The sequence below is a fragment of the Ruditapes philippinarum genome, unplaced genomic scaffold (genome assembly GCF_026571515.1).
Source record: "Ruditapes philippinarum isolate M1 unplaced genomic scaffold, ASM2657151v2 ctg199_1_1_1_1, whole genome shotgun sequence".
Classification (NCBI taxonomy): Eukaryota; Metazoa; Mollusca; class Bivalvia; order Venerida; family Veneridae; genus Ruditapes; species Ruditapes philippinarum.
In genome coordinates this window covers 229,112-247,781 of record NW_026859993.1, presented here as the reverse complement: position 1 = coordinate 247,781, position 18,670 = coordinate 229,112, and the positions used below count along the sequence as shown (strand labels likewise).

General features: G+C 32.6%; 2 protein-coding genes across 3 annotated transcripts; one reads left to right on the top strand and one right to left on the bottom strand.

Annotated features, from left to right (window-relative positions):
- Positions 1-571: 571 nt before the first annotated feature.
- LOC132758542 (peptide methionine sulfoxide reductase-like) lies at positions 572-8,338 on the bottom strand. Of its 2 annotated transcripts, none has more exons than XM_060750218.1 (5): positions 8,243-8,338; positions 4,300-4,459; positions 3,585-3,836; positions 3,063-3,207; positions 572-1,780 (listed from the first exon to the last, which is right to left on the bottom strand). In XM_060750218.1, exons 3-5 carry the CDS (start codon positions 3,716-3,718, stop codon positions 1,703-1,705), a joined length of 357 nt encoding a protein of 118 aa, XP_060606201.1. In that variant the 5' UTR covers positions 3,719-3,836; positions 4,300-4,459; positions 8,243-8,338; the 3' UTR covers positions 572-1,702. The 2 variants fall into 2 exon arrangements, with proteins under 2 accessions (XP_060606201.1, XP_060606199.1); XM_060750216.1 differs by having other exon boundaries at positions 8,231-8,254.
- Positions 8,339-8,549: 211 nt separating this feature from the next.
- LOC132758541 (glucose-fructose oxidoreductase domain-containing protein 1-like) lies at positions 8,550-16,075 on the top strand. Its single transcript, XM_060750215.1, has 3 exons — positions 8,550-8,702; positions 13,860-13,939; positions 14,458-16,075. The coding sequence occupies exons 2-3, from the start codon at positions 13,921-13,923 to the stop codon at positions 15,609-15,611; spliced, it is 1,173 nt and encodes a 390-aa protein (XP_060606198.1). The 5' UTR covers positions 8,550-8,702; positions 13,860-13,920; the 3' UTR covers positions 15,612-16,075.
- The last annotated feature ends 2,595 nt before the right edge of the window (positions 16,076-18,670 follow it).

The following is an 18,670-nucleotide window of genomic DNA, read 5'->3' as shown; positions in this document are numbered from 1 at the left end:
CCAATATTTTAATTGCTAGTATTTGTGATCGAGTAGAGAACCACTAGAATTATGCTACTTGTCAAGTGCTAGTTCTGAAGTACAGAACCACTAGATTCATGCGACATGTCCAAGTCCTTGTGATCGAGTAAAAAACCACTATTCTTATGCTACATTTCAAGTTCTAGTATTTGTGATAGAGTAGAGAACCACTTGATTTATGTTAATATTCAAGTTCGAGCACAGAACCACTATATTTTAAATGCTATTTGTCACGTGCTAGTATTTGTGATAGAGTAGAGAACCACTAGATTTATGCTACATGTCAAGCGCTAGTACTTGTTTTCGAATAGAGAACCACTAGAAAAATGTTGCATGTCAAGAGTAGAGGTGGGTCCACCGAACTGATTCTCCTGGATAACACAAGTTATTACAAATTTCTACCCAATTGATTGACTAGAAATTTCACATGATTACTGAATCAGTTATGAGAGAAAAATGACCATTAGATTCAATGTCCAAGATAATTATGACAGTAATACTTTTATATTTGTCTCTTTATATTAAGAAAGAAAGAAAAACAAATTAAGAATATAATTTCAATTTCTTTTTATTTAATAACAGGGCAAGAGTAAAAATTCTGAATTTATATCAATTTAACAAACAATGAACAACAATTTAACAAAGCAATCAACTATCTCAAAATAAGAGATGAAAAAGTTTCCAGCAATAAAATAGTAAAGTTTCATTTACCACCTTCATAAGTTCAACTATTTTGAGATAGTAAATTATTATAAAAAAATTATCATTCCATGTAAGAACAAGATACCCCGTATGGTATTTTTACAAAAAAAATCTGATGAAAGAAAAACCCACTCACAACAAAATAACAGTTACAAATAATGTGAAAGCACAATTTTCCATGATTTTGTTTTGACAGTTAATGATGAATTGTCAATAAAATAAGATCAGTCTTTTCTCTCTCTCTCTCATCCTTTCAGGACAAGGTAAGGTCTGTCCAAATAGGAATAATTATTTCGCATTGAAGTTGGTAAACTGAAAGATTTTTTATATGAAAATATGCAATAAAACATGCAATTAAAGCATTAACCTGCCAAACAAATTGTTCTAAAATTGATAAATTCTTGAAAAACATAACAGACTGAAAGATTTCTGATAAATTCTGTACAAAAAAACCCAACATCTTTTACATTGAAAGTGTGTTGTAATTCAAAAAGAAATATACAAATATAGAAAATACAAGGAAATGAAAGACAATGGTAAGGAAAAATGTTGGTGTTTTTTTGTTGCTGTTGTTTTTTTCTTCCAAGTTTTATGTCAGAAACATTTTTCAGTGCAGCTATTGACCTTTGATATCTATATCTCACAATAAGCTTGAGCAATGGAGAAAATGCTGCTTTCCACTTTTACTTCTAATTTATCCACTTATAACTTGCAATTAGTGATAATACATTTTTCAGGAGACCAGCCACGTACAATTTCATCAATCTTTTATAAATCGAATAATAAATTCATACTCATTAATTATTCAGTGTTATTTAAATTAATACCTAAATCTTGCCAATATTAATTCATAGTGTTTCTTAAATTTCTTCTAAAAGCCAATCAGATATACCGCTCAAATGCATATTAAAATAGTAATGAAAAAATCAACAACAAATATTTCACTGAGATTTTAGTAATTTGCATAGCTATTCAGTAACTAGTGTCTTTTATTCTTCCTTATCTGTTGCTGCACATATCCCACTATAGATTCTTTGAGGTCAAGGTCATCAACTTCCTGCAATATCATATCAAAATATATAAAGTTTCTATACATTACACCAGTTATATAAATTTCAGCATATAAATTACCATAGGAACCTGAAGATAACAAAATTTAACCCAAAGTCCAAATATTTTCACAAACCCAATAAATATGTATCTATTATATGATGATTATACACATTTTTAGGGAATGTAACTATAATGCACATGATTGAATGTGGTATGTGAACATAATACACATGATTGAATGTGGTATGTAACCCTAATGCACATGATTGAATGGGGTATGTGACCCTAATGCACATGATTGAACAGGGTATGGGACCATAATTATAATACACATGATTGAATAGGGTATGTGACCATAATACACATGATTGAATGGGGTATGGGACCATAATACACATGATTGAATGGGGTATGGTACCATAATACACATGATTGAATGGGGTATGGGACCATAATGCACATGATTGAAATGGGGTATATGACCATAATACACATGATTGAATGGGGTATGGGACCATAATACACATGATTGAATGGGATATGGTACCATAATATACATGATTGAATTGGGTAGGGGGACCATAATACACATGACTGAATAGGGTATGGGACCATAATACACATGATTGAATTGGGTATGGGACCCTTTTACACATGTATGGGGTATGTGACCTTGGACCCAAAAAATCTAACCCTAACAATTTCGAATGTCTAATAGTTTTTTAATAAAAACAGATCTTCTGTATTATTCAGGCCACTATTTCTTTACAAAATAACCTATTTTTCAAGCTTTACATGTTTCGGTCACCTCTAAATGGCTGACCTTGAAATGAAAGCCTTGTAATGTAAAATTTACAGATTGCAGTTGCTGACGATAAGTTTTGATATGCGGCCCTTTAAAACTACAATGGACGCTTAAAATATCTAACATGGGGTCCATAGATCACAAGAAATTTTAGGGAAAACCCTTACACATACATTTTCAATTACAATTTCTGTGACTGGAAAATACATGTAGGTGAAAAATTGCGGCCAATTTATTTATCATATTTGTAACTATAGGTTTAAGCAAAGAAGTTAAAGAATTAAGCTATAAGCTTATTCACACACACTGTAATGTTGGTTCCTGGAATCAACAAGATCTAACATACCCTGTAAAGTTTCATGCTCAAGGAAACAATGGCTTGCCCTGTGACAGAATTTAAACCCAAGTGGCCAGCAATCCTTAGATTACTAGTCTAAGCTGTCTAACACAGTAACCACCTGGCGACAGTGCCACTTTTTACCTTCAAGAAGTCCTCTTCTGTACCATACCCACAGAGATAACCATTTAATCTACAAGCAGCTTTTGATGTGATAAGCTCTTCATCTGTAAGGTCAAGACGGTCCAACACCTTAGAATGGCGACGTAGTATATATTTCTGGTGGTAGCTGTAATTAAGAACAAAATGCTTAATATCTTATTTAGGTTGCATTTTCTTTTATAATAAGCATCAAATATGACCCGTTAAATAAACTTGTTTTCCATATTCCCAGCAGCTTTAACAAAATTGAACTGTTTCAACGTCTGTGAAAAGTTTAACTGTTTTGATTTGTTTCAAGAAATTACAGGCTTTATAATTTTATACACAAAAACTACATGTACATGTGTAGCTTAATAAGTTGTTTCAAGTTCTTGAAAGTTCTCAAATTTCACAAATGCCACATATTATTTTCCCCAATTTAAGTCAGGGGCCTCAAATAGCTATAAAAGGCCCTGGAAATGTAAAATATCGTCACAATTATGATTCACCGTAAAATGCCCTTACTCTTCAGCATTGTAGAAAGGTCCAGCCTTCTGCATAACTGTGACAATTGGGCGAGCTATATGTTTTTGGTGCTCTATTTTTGTTTTTTCTGCAAGTTTCTGCTGTGTTTCATCGTGATAAAAGATGGCCGACATGTACTGTCTACTGTGGCTGGAGGTCGGGTCGTGCCATTTCCAGAACAGGTTAAGCAAGGTCTCAAAATTGGTTTTGTGCGGGTTGAACTCAATGTCTATCGTCTCTGCATGGTCCCCACTATAAAAAAAAAATTAAAAATGATTCAACTTTTATTCGTCATAATTATGGTCCAAACAAACTAATACAGGTGACCAAATTGCCAAATACCAATAAAGTTTTGATTTTGAACAAGTTTTATAAAAATGACCCAAACTTTTTGGTAGTTGAAAATGTAAAAGCCTAAATTCAAAAATACAATAATTATCCTAAATTTCTTATTTAAAAAACCAAGTATCTTGTTCTTTAATGTTAGAAAATACATTCTTAATGGACTTAATAGCAAACAAACAAACAAAAACAGCTTAAGGAATTATAATAACATCTTATATTAAACACATGTATTATTATAGAGAAGTACATGTATGCAAATGGTTTATATAACAACGAAACCAAGCAATGTCAGGTTTTTTAAAAAACACATGAATTAGGCATAGAATTAGACCAAAATTGACCCATTATAAAACTGAGAGTTATCACTCACATCCTTCTGTATGTTGGATCGGGTGTAGATCCGCCAGAGAATCCGACACGAGTTCTAACCACCCCCGGGACACAGCCAAACTGTGCCTCGGGGAACCAAAATCAACTCATCGCAAATGTTGCCCGTCTTACAATACCACCTGGCATTCTTTTAATGTTATCTAAAAGAAAGAAATAACTACAGATAAATGGTATGAAAGGTGAGATAAACAAGCAAATTCGTTGAATTTATATCCCCACGCCGAGTACTGGTTATTATTAACACAACAACTGAAGACATAAGGCTTTATTTATATATTAATCATGGCATAAACAGTAATATTCTTTGAACTTGATAAATATTCAGGGAAATAACAGAGCCATAACTTTGTGTTAAATAGTAAAATCTGGAAATGCCAATGAGATGTATGCATACTACATAACTAATCAAGGGCCATAAATCTGAGTTATAAGTATCTGACTGGAACAAGGCGACTATATGCACATCTCCTCTTAGTATCCCATAAAGTTTCATTGAATTCCAGCCGGTGGTAGCAGAGAAATAGCGAGGAAACAAATATTTTTCTATATGGATACTGCATAACTAATCAAGGGCCATAACTCTTGAGTTAAAGTGTCTGACCGGAACAAGCCGATGATATGCGCATCTCCTCTTGGTATTGAAGGTTCCCATAAAGTTTTGTTGAATTCCAGCCAGTAGTTGCAGAGAAGTAGCGCGGAAACGATTTTTACTCTATATGCATACTACATAACTAATCAAGGGCCATAACTCTGAGTTAAAGGGTCTGACTGGAACAAGCCGACGATATGCGCATCTCCTCTTGATATTGATGATTCCCATAAAGTTTCGTTGAATTCCAGCCAGTAGTTGCAGAGAACTACTCCGGAAACAAAATTCGGACGGACGGACAGACGGATGGACGGACGGTCAGATGCGCATCTCCTCTTGATATTGATGATTCCCGTAAAGTTTCGTTGAATTCCAGCCAGTAGTTGCAGAGAACTACTCCGGAAACGAAATTCGGACGGACGGACGGACAACGCCAAAACTATATCCCCCTCCCGATTCCATCGGCGGGGGATAACAAATTAGGCATGTAATATTATAACACTTACTTGTACAGCTCTATGTATAATAATGCTCAAATTTCATGTTCTAAAAGAATGAATCAGTGATTATTACTATACTCTATATATATAGTCTCTTTTGAAATGTAAAATAACACTTACTGGCAATCACAGTATAATTATATTGTCACTAAAAAAATGGCAGTTTTTATAAGAATAGACCTAATAGATTTGACAAGTGATAAGAAATGTAGCTTCTCAAACATAGTTTATACAGTCATTTACTTAATCACATTAGACATATTCAGGAAGAATTAACTAGATTTCAATAGATTTCTGTAATAATAGTATTTTACCCAAAGATGAGCATAGTATATAATATATATCTTTAATGGATAAACATATTTATGATTAAACTAAAGATTCATGTCTAGTAATTCAATAACAGACATGTAGTTTTATTTTATTTCAATTTGAAATATCTCTTTTCTACTGGTGTAATATTAACAAAGTCTGAAACATAATTAAGAAGGATGACAGAACATTTCACCAAAACATGTGATAACTTAAATGGGTCAAAAGGGATTTTCAGCTGCATATTGGGGCTCAACCTGTGTTTGGTCTTTTCATTTCCTAGACATTTCTGCCCTGTTTTTTTTGGCTACCATCTTCAATATAGTGTTCTCTCTCTATTTTGGGGGAGAATTGTCCGCATACCGGTATGTGCAGACTGTTCCAATGCATATTTTTTTCTTATATAAGATTAATATTCACTTACATAATTATTAATTTATACATGTAATATATAAATTGGAAAAAGAATCTTTTAAGCAGAATAATATACTATACTATTCACTATGATTTACACATTGAATGATTAAGAACATTTTTTTTAAATTAATACTATTTTTAAACTTAATTACATAAACTGTCATATATCAGAACATATTTTTACCACTTAAATACTCACTATTTATACAAACCAATATAGACTTGATAAATTTATGCCTAGGTCACAAATGAAATGGGCACTGCCCAATGTAAAGATTTTAACAGCATCGGCAGCTTTGACAATTTCGTGGACACAGTTCAATTTTAAATTTGATACCTTGCGGTTTTAAATTAAAATTTTTTATTTTAAGTTTGATACCTTGCGTGGTCATGAATGAAATGGTGCCGGGCAATTTTTTGCTGAATTCATTTTACAGAAAGCATTCAAAGGATCGTGCAGTCACCGTCTGATTTCTGGATGGCGCCTGTGTGATTCATAAATGGATCAGGCAGTCACTGTGCGGGCGCTGTGGGTTACAAGCTTGACATTTAATGATATTCTTTTAGAAATCAGTCAGTTGTCAATATGCAAGCAAAGGAAGTTGCTAGAGGCATAGATAATCCTCTGCAGCCATGGCTTCACCCACACAAATCTTTTCCTACAACCACTTCTGTGTTGACTCTCGTCATAAAAAGCTGCTGCAACAATTATATTTTGCCTTTGCCTTAAGAATAATCCGCATAAACGTTCTTGCTCGACAAGAAATTTCATGTTAAATCCAAAGGAATTAACAAAATGATTTTTTTGAGCCAATTAAAACAAGTTTATAAAGTGAAACCGGAATTACAAACAAACTCAAGCAGCCTGGTCCCCAGATGGCAACAAGACAGAATGACCACATGGTGCCTGTCCATGAATCGTCCAGTTGCAATGGGGTCTATTCGGGAGCTGTGTGTGGCCCAGGCAATGTTCTTCAGGGTGCCTTTAAAATTGAATGGTGTTTTTTTGTATCACAATCAGCCAATCCAAAAAACATTGCATGGGTACTGCTCGATGATTTTAAAAAACATTGCCTGGGTACTGCCTGATGATTTTAACTCTCTGACCCAAAAAATTATTCCCCAGATGCCGAAAGCTTCAAGTTGTACAGCTCCTGCTTGATAAGCAAAATTTTCAGCTGATGCCATTCAATTGGCACAGCCGCCGTAACGAACGCTGTGCATTATTGGAGAAACAAACACTGCCTGGAGGCTGTTTGTTATTTGTAACTGTGTCGTTATCACTAAACCTTAAGGCCCTGTCACACTAGACTGCACTTTCACTGTGTTGGCACTGCGTTGGCATGGCGTTGTTAAATTTATTAAAGAGCCGGGAGATCGCAATAAAAAAAAAATATTTTTGATGACATGGAGACTTCAAGGCATCTTCACGGCGTCCTCACAGCGTTTCAGGGTTGTTTGTACGGGCTTAAAACGAATTTAAAATTTTATCCGTTTTACCCTGCTTTTAACTACATTTTCTACTAATTTCTTTGCACTTCCTCTGCGTTTGGCAGCATGGTAGAGACGCCGCTTAATCTCTGTACAAGCCATGCTAACCACCACGATCATTTGGCATTCCTTTTGCTCTTTCATGGCACTCCTGTTGTGTTATATAAGCTCCCATCCCACTGTGCTTGTATGAGAACGCCAAGTGATGACTTTTGTTTTCAGCATGATCAAAATGCGCGCAGTTGGTCGGCGTTCTACAGTGATCAATGCAATGCCAGTATGATGCTGTGACGTTGCTGCGACATTGTCTGTGATCTGTCTGTGCTCACTTCCGTGTTCTGAATTTTCTTTGGGCGCCAAGAGGCCACTGCCCAAGTGTGACAGGGGTTTTAATGATAATTACAGGTGTTCATCAATTATCTGAGACTGATTATATTCTTCTAAGGTGTTCTTCTCACCCCACAACTTTAACAGTGTTTAATCAGTTTATCATTCACAATTATGAAATGTTGATTGGATTAAATACCTGAAAAAAGGTGTGAAAAAAGTATAAAACATAGTAAAGATTAGAGTCAACGAAAATTACGAGAAACAAGAAGTACCAGTTAAAATACCTTTCTTTTCTTTTTGGAAAATAAATATTAACTCTTATGTAACTCTTGGACGTTTATTTCCAAAAGCGCCTACCGACTTTTGACAAGCTCCAAGCGTCTACTAACAAAACATTTAAATACCAGAAAGAGTACTAATGTACCGGCAATAAAAGTTTGACTATAAAGTTTAATATCTTATAAATTTCATTTTTTAATATTTTTTATAGATAACTTTATAGAATATTGTTGATATATTTGCCTTTTCTTCTTTTCTAGTCTTCCGCATAACTAAAAACTGCTTAAAACACCACCATACTTTTGGTGGTTTTGAAATCTTTGGGTTTAACAAATGTCAAACTTCCTGGACAGAACTGTCAAAAAGTTTTTGCCCAAAACAAATACATTTATGCCTTATTGCGACAAAAGAAGTTTCGTGTAACAACTTAAGTAGATACATAAGAAGATTTTTAAGACAATGCAAGTATTCTCATTATTGCACTTGACATTTTACACAGACGTTTTTTTTTTTTAGCTCAAAACCGGTACCACTAAAATACGCAACGGAGATTTTTTGACGCAACGGACGCAACGGGCGCAACGGAGATATTTTTTTAGAAAAACCGGCACAACGCCTTTTTTTAAAGTCAATGTGCTATATTTAAGCATCTAAAATGATTGTTTAGCACTATTAAGTAAGTATGTTTTAAAATGTTTCATAAATTGTATGTTTAATTGCACTGAAGGGTTATATGCCTGGCGAAATGGAAATTTCATGGCGCAACGGAGATATTGTTTAGAAAAAAACCGACACAACGCCTTTTTTTAAAGTCAATATGTTATATTTGAGCATCTAAAATGATTGTTTAGCACTTTTAAGTAAGCATGTTTTAAAATGTTTCATAAATTGTATATGTTTACACTGAAGGATTATATATGCCTGGCGAAATGGAAATTTCATGGCGCAACGGAGATAATTTTGGAAAATCGGCACAACGTATGTATTAATATATGAAATAAATTAACACCAATGTTATTTGAATAAATAAATTTTAAAAAAAAGATATAAAAACTTTAATCGTATATCAAATAATCAAATAGCTGCAATGTTGATGTTGTACAGGATTGTGTGCCGGCGAAATGGACATTTTGTCTGCGCAACGGAGATTTTTATTTGGCGCAACGGAATTTAAAAAGAAAACAATGTTTGTCCTAATTAAGTAGTAATATGAAGAAGTAAATCATTAAAGATATTAACTGAATTACAGAAGTGTTGTAATAAAAGTCTGTTTTATTAGTTTAAAAATGGAATTAAATACGTTTTTATCGTTATGGCTGACACTGGAAGACAAGTATGGATTTTACAATCTGTTTCATTTTTTTTCCCGTTCAATTCGTTATTTTTTACGAAAAGTATTGTAATAGCTTTTCTATACATAATTTTTAATTGAATTTGCATTAGTATATACTAAATAAAGTCATATGTTGATATTACAGAATCAATGTTCATATTTTTTTTATTATAAACATTCATTGTATTGTTGTTATACGTTTCATTATTAAACTCCGTTGCGCCGATGGATTATTGCGAAACGGAGATTTTATTTTCAAAACTGTGTACTTGTACTGTTTTTTTTTATGTCTAAAACACAAAATAATCATATAAGTTGGTATTGTTGATATTTTATACATATTTTTTACATATACTGTATAAGTTTGAATTTATTAGGTAGAATACTGATTATATCAGATTCTAAATGGACGGCGAAATTGACATAATTTCGGCGCAACGGAAAATGAAGATTTGCATAACGGGTAGACCTTATGTTTGAACATAACTTAAGAATTTGAGAATAATAAGTAACAGTCTTTTAAAAATGATTTACTTTCCTTTATTTTAGAAAATGTTGAAAATAGGATATTGTAAGATATTTAAATTACGGCGAAATGGACACATTTCGGCGCAACGGGGATTATCATAACAATTTTATCAATATTATATTATTTTATTAATTTATTTTCTTTCATTAATCATTGTGTACTTTTTCAATAATTGTTTGTTGTGTTATATATTGTATATTTCATCAAAAGCAATCAAAATATTTCATAATTATGATATTGACAAAAAGGTAATCAATTACGCGAGAATTGTTAGCAATTAGCAATGCATAGGCACGTGTATGGCACGGGTGTTTAATGCTTTTAACAATTGTAATATTTTCGACAATAACAAGTTATAAAAGATATTTAATACCTTAAAGTCAATACATGTTCCTCTTAATCACATTATCTAAATGGTGTGAAAACGCGTGTCCAATAAACATCAACCACGTGTCAGTGGTAATTTAATTATCGGATTAAACCCGTGATAAACATTCTGCCAAATTGCTGTTGTTTCGCTATATAACAGTAGCTGCATTTGGTTTTAACGGGTTTTTTTTTTCTTTTTCTTTTTTTTGAACAGAACATATCTTTTTATTCACCCAGGTACATGAAGATATCATATCGTACAACATGGGGTTATTACGAAATTTACATTAACACAAAATAATACAGTATCCGGTCAATGAGTATTACAATGCTGCAAAATCATGAGAAAAGAGAAAAGAGAAGAAAAAAAATGAAATATAAGTTTTGAAATTTTTTTTCGCTATTTAGAGACACGTGGGTGGCTGGAGACGGGGGAATGCTCACTTTAAATCAACATTAAATAAATACTGATGTCACTCGTTAATTATTTTTTTTGTGAGCCTCGTATGATTATATCGTATGATTATACCATTTATTGTAAATTCCTCATACATGTATTTGCATGTATACATGTATTGAGAGAAATAAAGATTATGTTATGTTATGTTACATGCATGTCATTGATTAAAGTCATTACAATATTTAACGTAAATATAACGTAATACACGGAAAAAAAGAAACAGATTTAAAGACTCATGTTTATCTCGAATATCAGCCATGACGGAAATAAACGTATTTCTTTGTGCAGCAGTAAAGCCATTAAGCAGCGTTTTGTTGAAATTTGATAATTTATTCGTAAGATTACATTAGAAAGTCTACAGCGTATGCACTACGGACTTTTCGTATTCTTCAAGTAAAATTCTGAAAATTATGTATAGAAAAGCTATTACAGTACTTTCGTAAACATAACGAATTGAACGGGAAAAAAATGAAACGGATTGTAAAATCCATCACGGACTTTAATTGACATAATATAAATCCGTGAATCCATACTTGTCTTTCAGTGTCAGGCATAACGATAAAAACGAATTTAATTCCATTTTTAAATTAATAAAAAAGACTTTTATTACACCACTTCAGTAATTCAGTTAATATCTTTAATGATTTACTTCTTCATATTACTACTTAATTAGGATAAACATTGTTTTCTTTTTAAATTCCGTCGCGCCAAATAAAAAATCTCCGTTGCGCAGACAAAATGTCCATTTCGCCGGCACACAAATCCTTTACAACATCAACATTGCAGCTATTTGATTATTTGATATACGATTAAGGTTTTTATATCTTTCTTTTTTTTAAACATTGGTGTTAATTAATTTCATATATTAGTACATACGTTGTGCCGATTTTCCAAAATTATCTCCGTTGCGCCATGAAATTTCCATTTCTCCAGGCATATATAATCCTTCAGTGTAAACATATACAATTTATGAAACATTTTAAAACATGCTTACTTTATAGTATAGTGCTAAACAATCATTTTAGATGCTCAATTATAACATATTGACTTTAAAAAAAAGGCGTTGTGTCGGTTTGTTCTAAAACAATATCTCGCCATGAAATTTCCATTTCGCCAGGCATATAACCTTCAGTGCAATTAAACATATACAATTTATGAAACATTTTAAAACATGCTTACTTAATAGTGCCAAACAATCATTTTAGATGCTTAAATATAGCACATTGACTTTAAAAAAGGCGTTGTGCCGTTTTTCTAAAAAAATATCTCCGTTGCGCCAAAAAATCTCCGTTGCGTATTTTAGTGGTACCCGCTCAAAACTAATTCCCAGTCATTTCGACCCAAGACGTTTCACCCAATAACTATTTACAGAGACATTTCTTGACAGTTCGACTTTTAATTTTTTAATCGTGTTTATCAATTAATTATCTTAAATTTCTATCTTTATTGTCATGATAATTTATACCATTAAAGAATTTAATAATGAACAGATGAACTTTATAAGAGCAGATGAAGGTAATGTAACGATTCGTGACATAACGATTCGCCACAGAGTAATATGGATTCGCCACAGTTAAATAACGATTCGCCACATGTAGAAAATACAAACTATTTCACATCTATATTCAAACTGTCTATGAAACCTTTCTTCCATTTTATATTCCATTATAAAATTACTTAAATTGTTAATGAAAATTGTACTAAAAACCGCTTTTATTGAATAAAAACACATTAATACAAACATATTTTATTACCAAAATTACATAACACAGTGTAAAGAAGTTAACATTCGTTAGTGATAAAACCTGGAGTGGAAAATCATTTTATTGAATAAAAAGGCATTAAAACAAACATATTTAATTTCTAAAATTACAAAACACATTGTAAAATAGTTAGCATTTGTTTATAATAAAACATGGAAAATTATACTAAATTGTTACTTATTCCTGAGGAATTCTGTGTGAAAACCGATGTGTAGCCGCTGATGGGTTTGAATTATAATGTACTATAATTTCTGTCAAAGAGCTCACTTTGAGGCTTTGCCTTATTCATATGAATTCACCATAGTTAAAAAATTATTCTCTGGCAAATTGTTATGTGGCATGATGTATTACCCTGACTATTAATCTGTTAATATGATGTAAACCAGTTAGCTAGTATATATCAGTTAAACATAGAGGGTGCTAAGATTAATTTTCCTTCAGCCACAAGGCTAATAAAGTAATATACAAGGCTGTTATCAGAGCTGTGGCTGCTAGTGTAGGACTGTTATGGTACACCAATATATTGCACTATACTGAACATAGAGGATATTGAATGAGTGTAGGTTTAATACTAAATTTATTGAACGAGTTGAATAAAATCATATTATGCGAGCCTCTGGCGAGCATAATATTTTTTATTCAACGAGTTCAATAAATTTAGTATTGAATCTACACGAATATAATATTCTATTTATCACATATATAAAATAAGAACGGTAAACTGTTAACAAGAGTCATTTTTCTTTGACGCGCCTATAGTGTAACGCTAACATTAGCGCGCTTTAACGCTATGTTTATAGTGCAAATGACGTGACGTCAATGTGTTATTACACTAGTGTAATATCGTCTAGTGTAATATCGTTTTTATTAAATGGCTTTATTACACTCCTGCGCCGCGGTTTATGTGATAAAAATAATTATTGCACTGCTGTTCAAATTTGGTTGTAGGGTTCTATTAAAAATGCGTAATTGGTTGTCTTGATAAAGAAGTGCTAATTTTGTCCAGAGATTTGATCGTTGACCAGGGGAAGATTTGATATAATATTTAAATGTGATTGGATTCCGACAGTGGGTCTGTGAATATTATCAAAATACTATGATACATTTATAACCTGACTAGCATGATATATTTATATTTATAAAATATTTTGTAAAAATGTTATTTCAGTGTCATACAGGATGTAAGAGTGAGCTGAGTTTTGTGTAGGAATTGTCATATACTTGCAGAGATGAGGAAGATGCTTCCTGGTAATTCATTATGAACAGTTACCTTGCTTAAATATTCTGTGATATTGTTTAACCTACATGTATTAACCCTGCTTAATATGTGAAATGGACTGTCCCTGCTTAATTTGGAACATCATTGACTTACAGGGTGACCGGTGTACTCTACCATTAGAACTAATTGCTAAAATTCAAAGGTTTATCAATTTTGCTACAAACATAAAATTTGGCGACAGGATTTCTTGCCTGTATTTTGTTATTTTGATAACGTTTGTATGAATTTAGAAGATAACATATACATGTATTTTGCTAAAAGAAGTTTTAAGACAGGGGATTTAGATACAAAGTTTAAATACAAAAATATATTGAAATTTAGCTGCCAGGTCAGACTGCACACATGTTCAACTATATTAACCAGTGGTTATTTACATACTATACCTTAACTCTCAGTTCTTTAATGTTTATGGATTGATTTATTATTTGTGCATTTAATAGTAGCTACATGTATTTGTTCATGTACTTTATTTTTACTTTGATTTCAGGAATTGGTGTTTTTGGAACCACTCCAAGTATTAGAACATTTGTCGCCATTCTTAATTCCTGTGGTTTTAAGGTGGTTGCATTATGGGGACGTGTAAAGGCGGAAGCAGAACAGTTAGCATCAGAACTTAATATTCCCATCAGTACGGACAATGTTGATGAAATTCTGCTTAACAAGGACGTTGATGTGATAGTAATTAGCTGTCCTCCCCATATGCAGTCTCCAATCGCTGTTAAAGCACTGGGTATCGGAAAGCATGTGTTTTGTGGTACACCGGCAGGTCCAACCCACGTTGAATCTCTGAAAATGGTACACGCAGCAGGGTATTATCCAAAACTTGCCGCAAGAATGATTTACGGACTTCGCTTCCTTCCAACTATCAAAACAATGAAAAAGTTGATTGAGGACGGATTCCTAGGCGAGTTAAAGATCTGCGAGATCAGGGTCCATTATTGGAACTATCCTAAGGAAAAGTTTGATTGGACATGTGACGAGATTATGGGAGGCGGTATTTTAAATTCTATAGGCAGTAATTTGATTGACATAGTCACATATCTTACCTCACAGAAAGCCATAAGTGTTCATGGTATGCTGAAAACCTACACAAAACAAACTGAAAAAATAAAGGGCATAAGGGAGATAACTAGCGACGATTTCTGCTCGTTTCAGTTAGAGCTTGATTATGGGGCTTGTGCAACTGTAACTATCAATTCTCACATGCCTGGTCAGTTTTTTCAGGAAATAATTGTTGTCGGCACAAAAGCAAGGCTAACTGCGAAAGGAGCAGATTTGTACGGGCAGAAAAATGATTCCCGGAAAGAAGAGCTTCTTCATTTTGATCCAATTAACTTCAAGGAAGAAGAGCGGTATGGTGTCTCCGAGAAAACAAGATCGGTAATACCTACGCCATACCTTAAGGGTGTAATACGCATGATGGAAAGCGTGAAGGAAGCTTTCGATAAAGAAGAAGAAAGGCAGAGTTACTGTCAGGAAATGTTAGAGATTGCCGCCACTTTTGAGGATTCGTTGTACGTCCAGACGGTTATTGATGCCATTAAGGCGTCAAACCATAGTAAAGAGTGGGAGAAGGTTGAGGTGAAGATTGATGAGCCGGCACCCAGCCCAATTCTACCCCATGGAGCCAGTAAAACATAAATCTTCAATATATTGTTTAGGAACCAGCAGTATTTATTTTACCATTTGATAAAGTAGTTTGTATTAGACTAAGTATACTTTTTATTGATAGATCTTTTATATTATTTATTTATTGTGTATGTGCGATGAGATATTAGATTACTTTTATTACTTTTATTCTGTTTAAACAGATGCACTAGACACAAAAGGTGAATTTGTTAAGAATGTACCAAAATTTGAAGAATAGAATCCAAAACATAATTTTGAAAAATTAAATTTTGAGTTGAAAGGGCTGTCATTAAGGGACATCTGTAGGCCAACTCAAAATTTTGAAAACACCCTTTGTGATAGAACTTAAATTAACTGCCTCAAATTCAAAACAGACCATCTTAGAAAGTTTTTAATGACAACCCGGAGTTATATATTCACAATCTTTGTGATACTTGACTGAATTTATTATTATTTAATACTATCATCAATAATACATGTATATCTATCTACCGGTAGTTAGTAAGTAAAGGAGTAAGTGCTTTTTTGCAAACTATATGACACATTTTTGTTAATGTATGTGTAGTTTAAGTACATATTGCTAGCTTAGAATACATATTTTATTCAAATACCACTTGTTTGTTAGACACCTTTCAAATATTAATAGCAATGCTTATTTCTTTGAAAATAAATGCAGTTCTTTTTTTTCTAAGAGAAATTAAGTAAATTAAAAACAAGACTGATTCCAGTAAATCTTCGTAATCCGGTTGATTCTGGTATTTCAACAAATTCCGGTTAGTCATGTTACTGGTTTTTGTTTGTTTGACAATGAATTTAGTATTGAAAAAACATTTGTTTGGTGCTTTGAGCTTTGTTGCAAATATTGCTTGATTGTATGTATGGAATGACACCATGGATGTTAGGGTTTATGGAATTATAGTATTTTAACATACATATTATTTGAGATTATCGTTATAATATAATTACCTAAAGATCTTTATTATCATTATATTCAGGTGACCTGTTTAATATTTATATTTATTTTACATATCATTTTCTTTATTAATTAGATGCATAATAGCTTAGTGTATAAAAATTTCATAACCTGTCCAAGTAATCTCTCATAATTTTATTTGATTTGATTTTCGTTTTCAAATATTTTAATAATAAATGACTAAGAGTAAGATAATTAACTTTGAAACAGTGTTCTAAGACTGCAAAAATGAGCCAAATTTTATTAAAAGAGAATATTTTCGAGCTTTGTAATTGGTATGAAATTCATAAATATTTGGCATATTACTGTTATGGAATCCCACAATGTACTTTAATGATGAACTTGCATTTGCCAATATAGGCAAATTTTGTCTGAAGAGGAAGTTTATAGTTTACAAGTATGTGGCTGTATTCATGTGTCACCTCATGCCTTAAGCTCCCTCAGCAGCTTAGTGAATACACTACAATTACTTCACAAGAAAATGAACACTTTACAGTAGTGAAAATATATGACTGATGTACAGGAGAGGAGCTCATATCTAGATTACTGTATTGGAAGCTCGTGTCTAGATTACTGTATTGGAAGCTCGTGTCTAGATTACTGTATTGGAAGCTCATATCTAGATTACTGTATTGGAAGCTCATATCTAGATTACTGTATTGGAAGCTCATATCTAGATTACTGTATTGGAAGCTCATATCTAGATTACTGTATTGGAAGCTCATATCTAGATTACTGTATTGGAAGCTCATATCTAGATTACTGTATTGGAGGAGGCGCTTGGATCTTCCACCAGTATAAGAGGGATAAAATTGGCCATTCTTCCATTTTGCTGCATCACTGGTACTACAAACTTAATTCTTTAGTACTGCATACATGTGAACTTTTTTTGGATGATCAAGTGGGAGATTTTTCTTCAAAAAGAGGGAGATTTTAGAATTTGCAATAAACAAAGAAGGAAGTTCTGACATCAAAAAGAGGGAGATTTCTTTAATTTGTGACAATACCCCTTATTTCAAGAAAAACATTTGAAAATATGGCTGCAGAAAGTGGGAGTTTCCCGCCAAAAGTGGGGTAGTTCAAATGTATGTATAATGTAGCTTGAAAAGAATTTATTTGCAAATTATCAGAGCTTTTGTAATGACCCAATAACCAGGTAAAATCCCCTACACCATCTCATAAGCCATGGGGACACTCTCAGCTATGATCTTTTACTTTTCTTCCTGGCTAAAACTTGCATGTATATATCCACATATTTTAAGAAATCACCATTCTTTTTTCATTTCTTTTAAACATTATGAAACCCCTGAAATATGTAGAATACAGGTATTTGGTAGTTATTTTCATTGATACATTTTTTTGTTTGATTAAATTTTGCTTGATTTTCATATTATGTTAAAGTATTATTGTTAATCCACAAGATAAGTTCTTTTTTATTCTTTTTCATGTATTGAGCTTATTAAGGAAAAAAACAGGGTTACATATGATTTAGTAGTAGAATATATACAACTTTAGGGACAACCTCCATACCTGAAACACATTTATTATATAATTACTCTCTATTTCTTTGTAAATTATTAATACTTTAGATATGTTATTTATGATGTGTGATCATCTTTTGTAAATATTTCCAGAAAAGATTTTGTCATAAGATGTATTAACCTGTAGCCTGCTTACTTTGTGTAATGGATTTGCCCAGCTTTGAATTTGGAACAGTCCATTCCAAGTTAAAGGGTTTTCAGTATAGAATACAAAAATTGAGTAACTAGTAATATAGAGCCTCGTCAGACTACAAGGACATGCAGGCTGGCCTGGCTCAATACTGATGGCAAACAATAATACCATTTCCAGCAGGTTATGGTTAAAACAATGAAACTCTATGGTCTAAATTAAGGAATGATATAAAAGATCATATACATGTTATTTTTAGCTCACCTGTCACAAAGTGACATGGTGAGCTTTTGTGATCGCTTTTATTCGACCGGCGTCCGTCTGTCCGTAAACTTTTACTTTAAACGACATCTCCTCATAAACCACTAAGCCAATTTCATCCAAACTTCACAGGAATGTTCCTTTGGTAGTCAAAAATTGTTCGAAG

Bases quoted from the DNA above. Each gene is read 5' to 3' on its own strand.
- LOC132758542 (XM_060750218.1), bottom strand. From the start codon at position 3,718: ATGTCGGCCATCTTTTATCACGATGAAACACAGCAGAAACTTGCAGAA. The intron at 3,208-3,584 runs GTAAGGGCATTT...TCTTAATTACAG, and splicing joins CCTTTCTACAATGCTGAAGA to CTACCACCAGAAATATATAC. The intron at 1,781-3,062 runs GTAAAAAGTGGC...ATGATATTGCAG, and splicing joins CAGAAGAGGACTTCTTGAAG to GAAGTTGATGACCTTGACCT.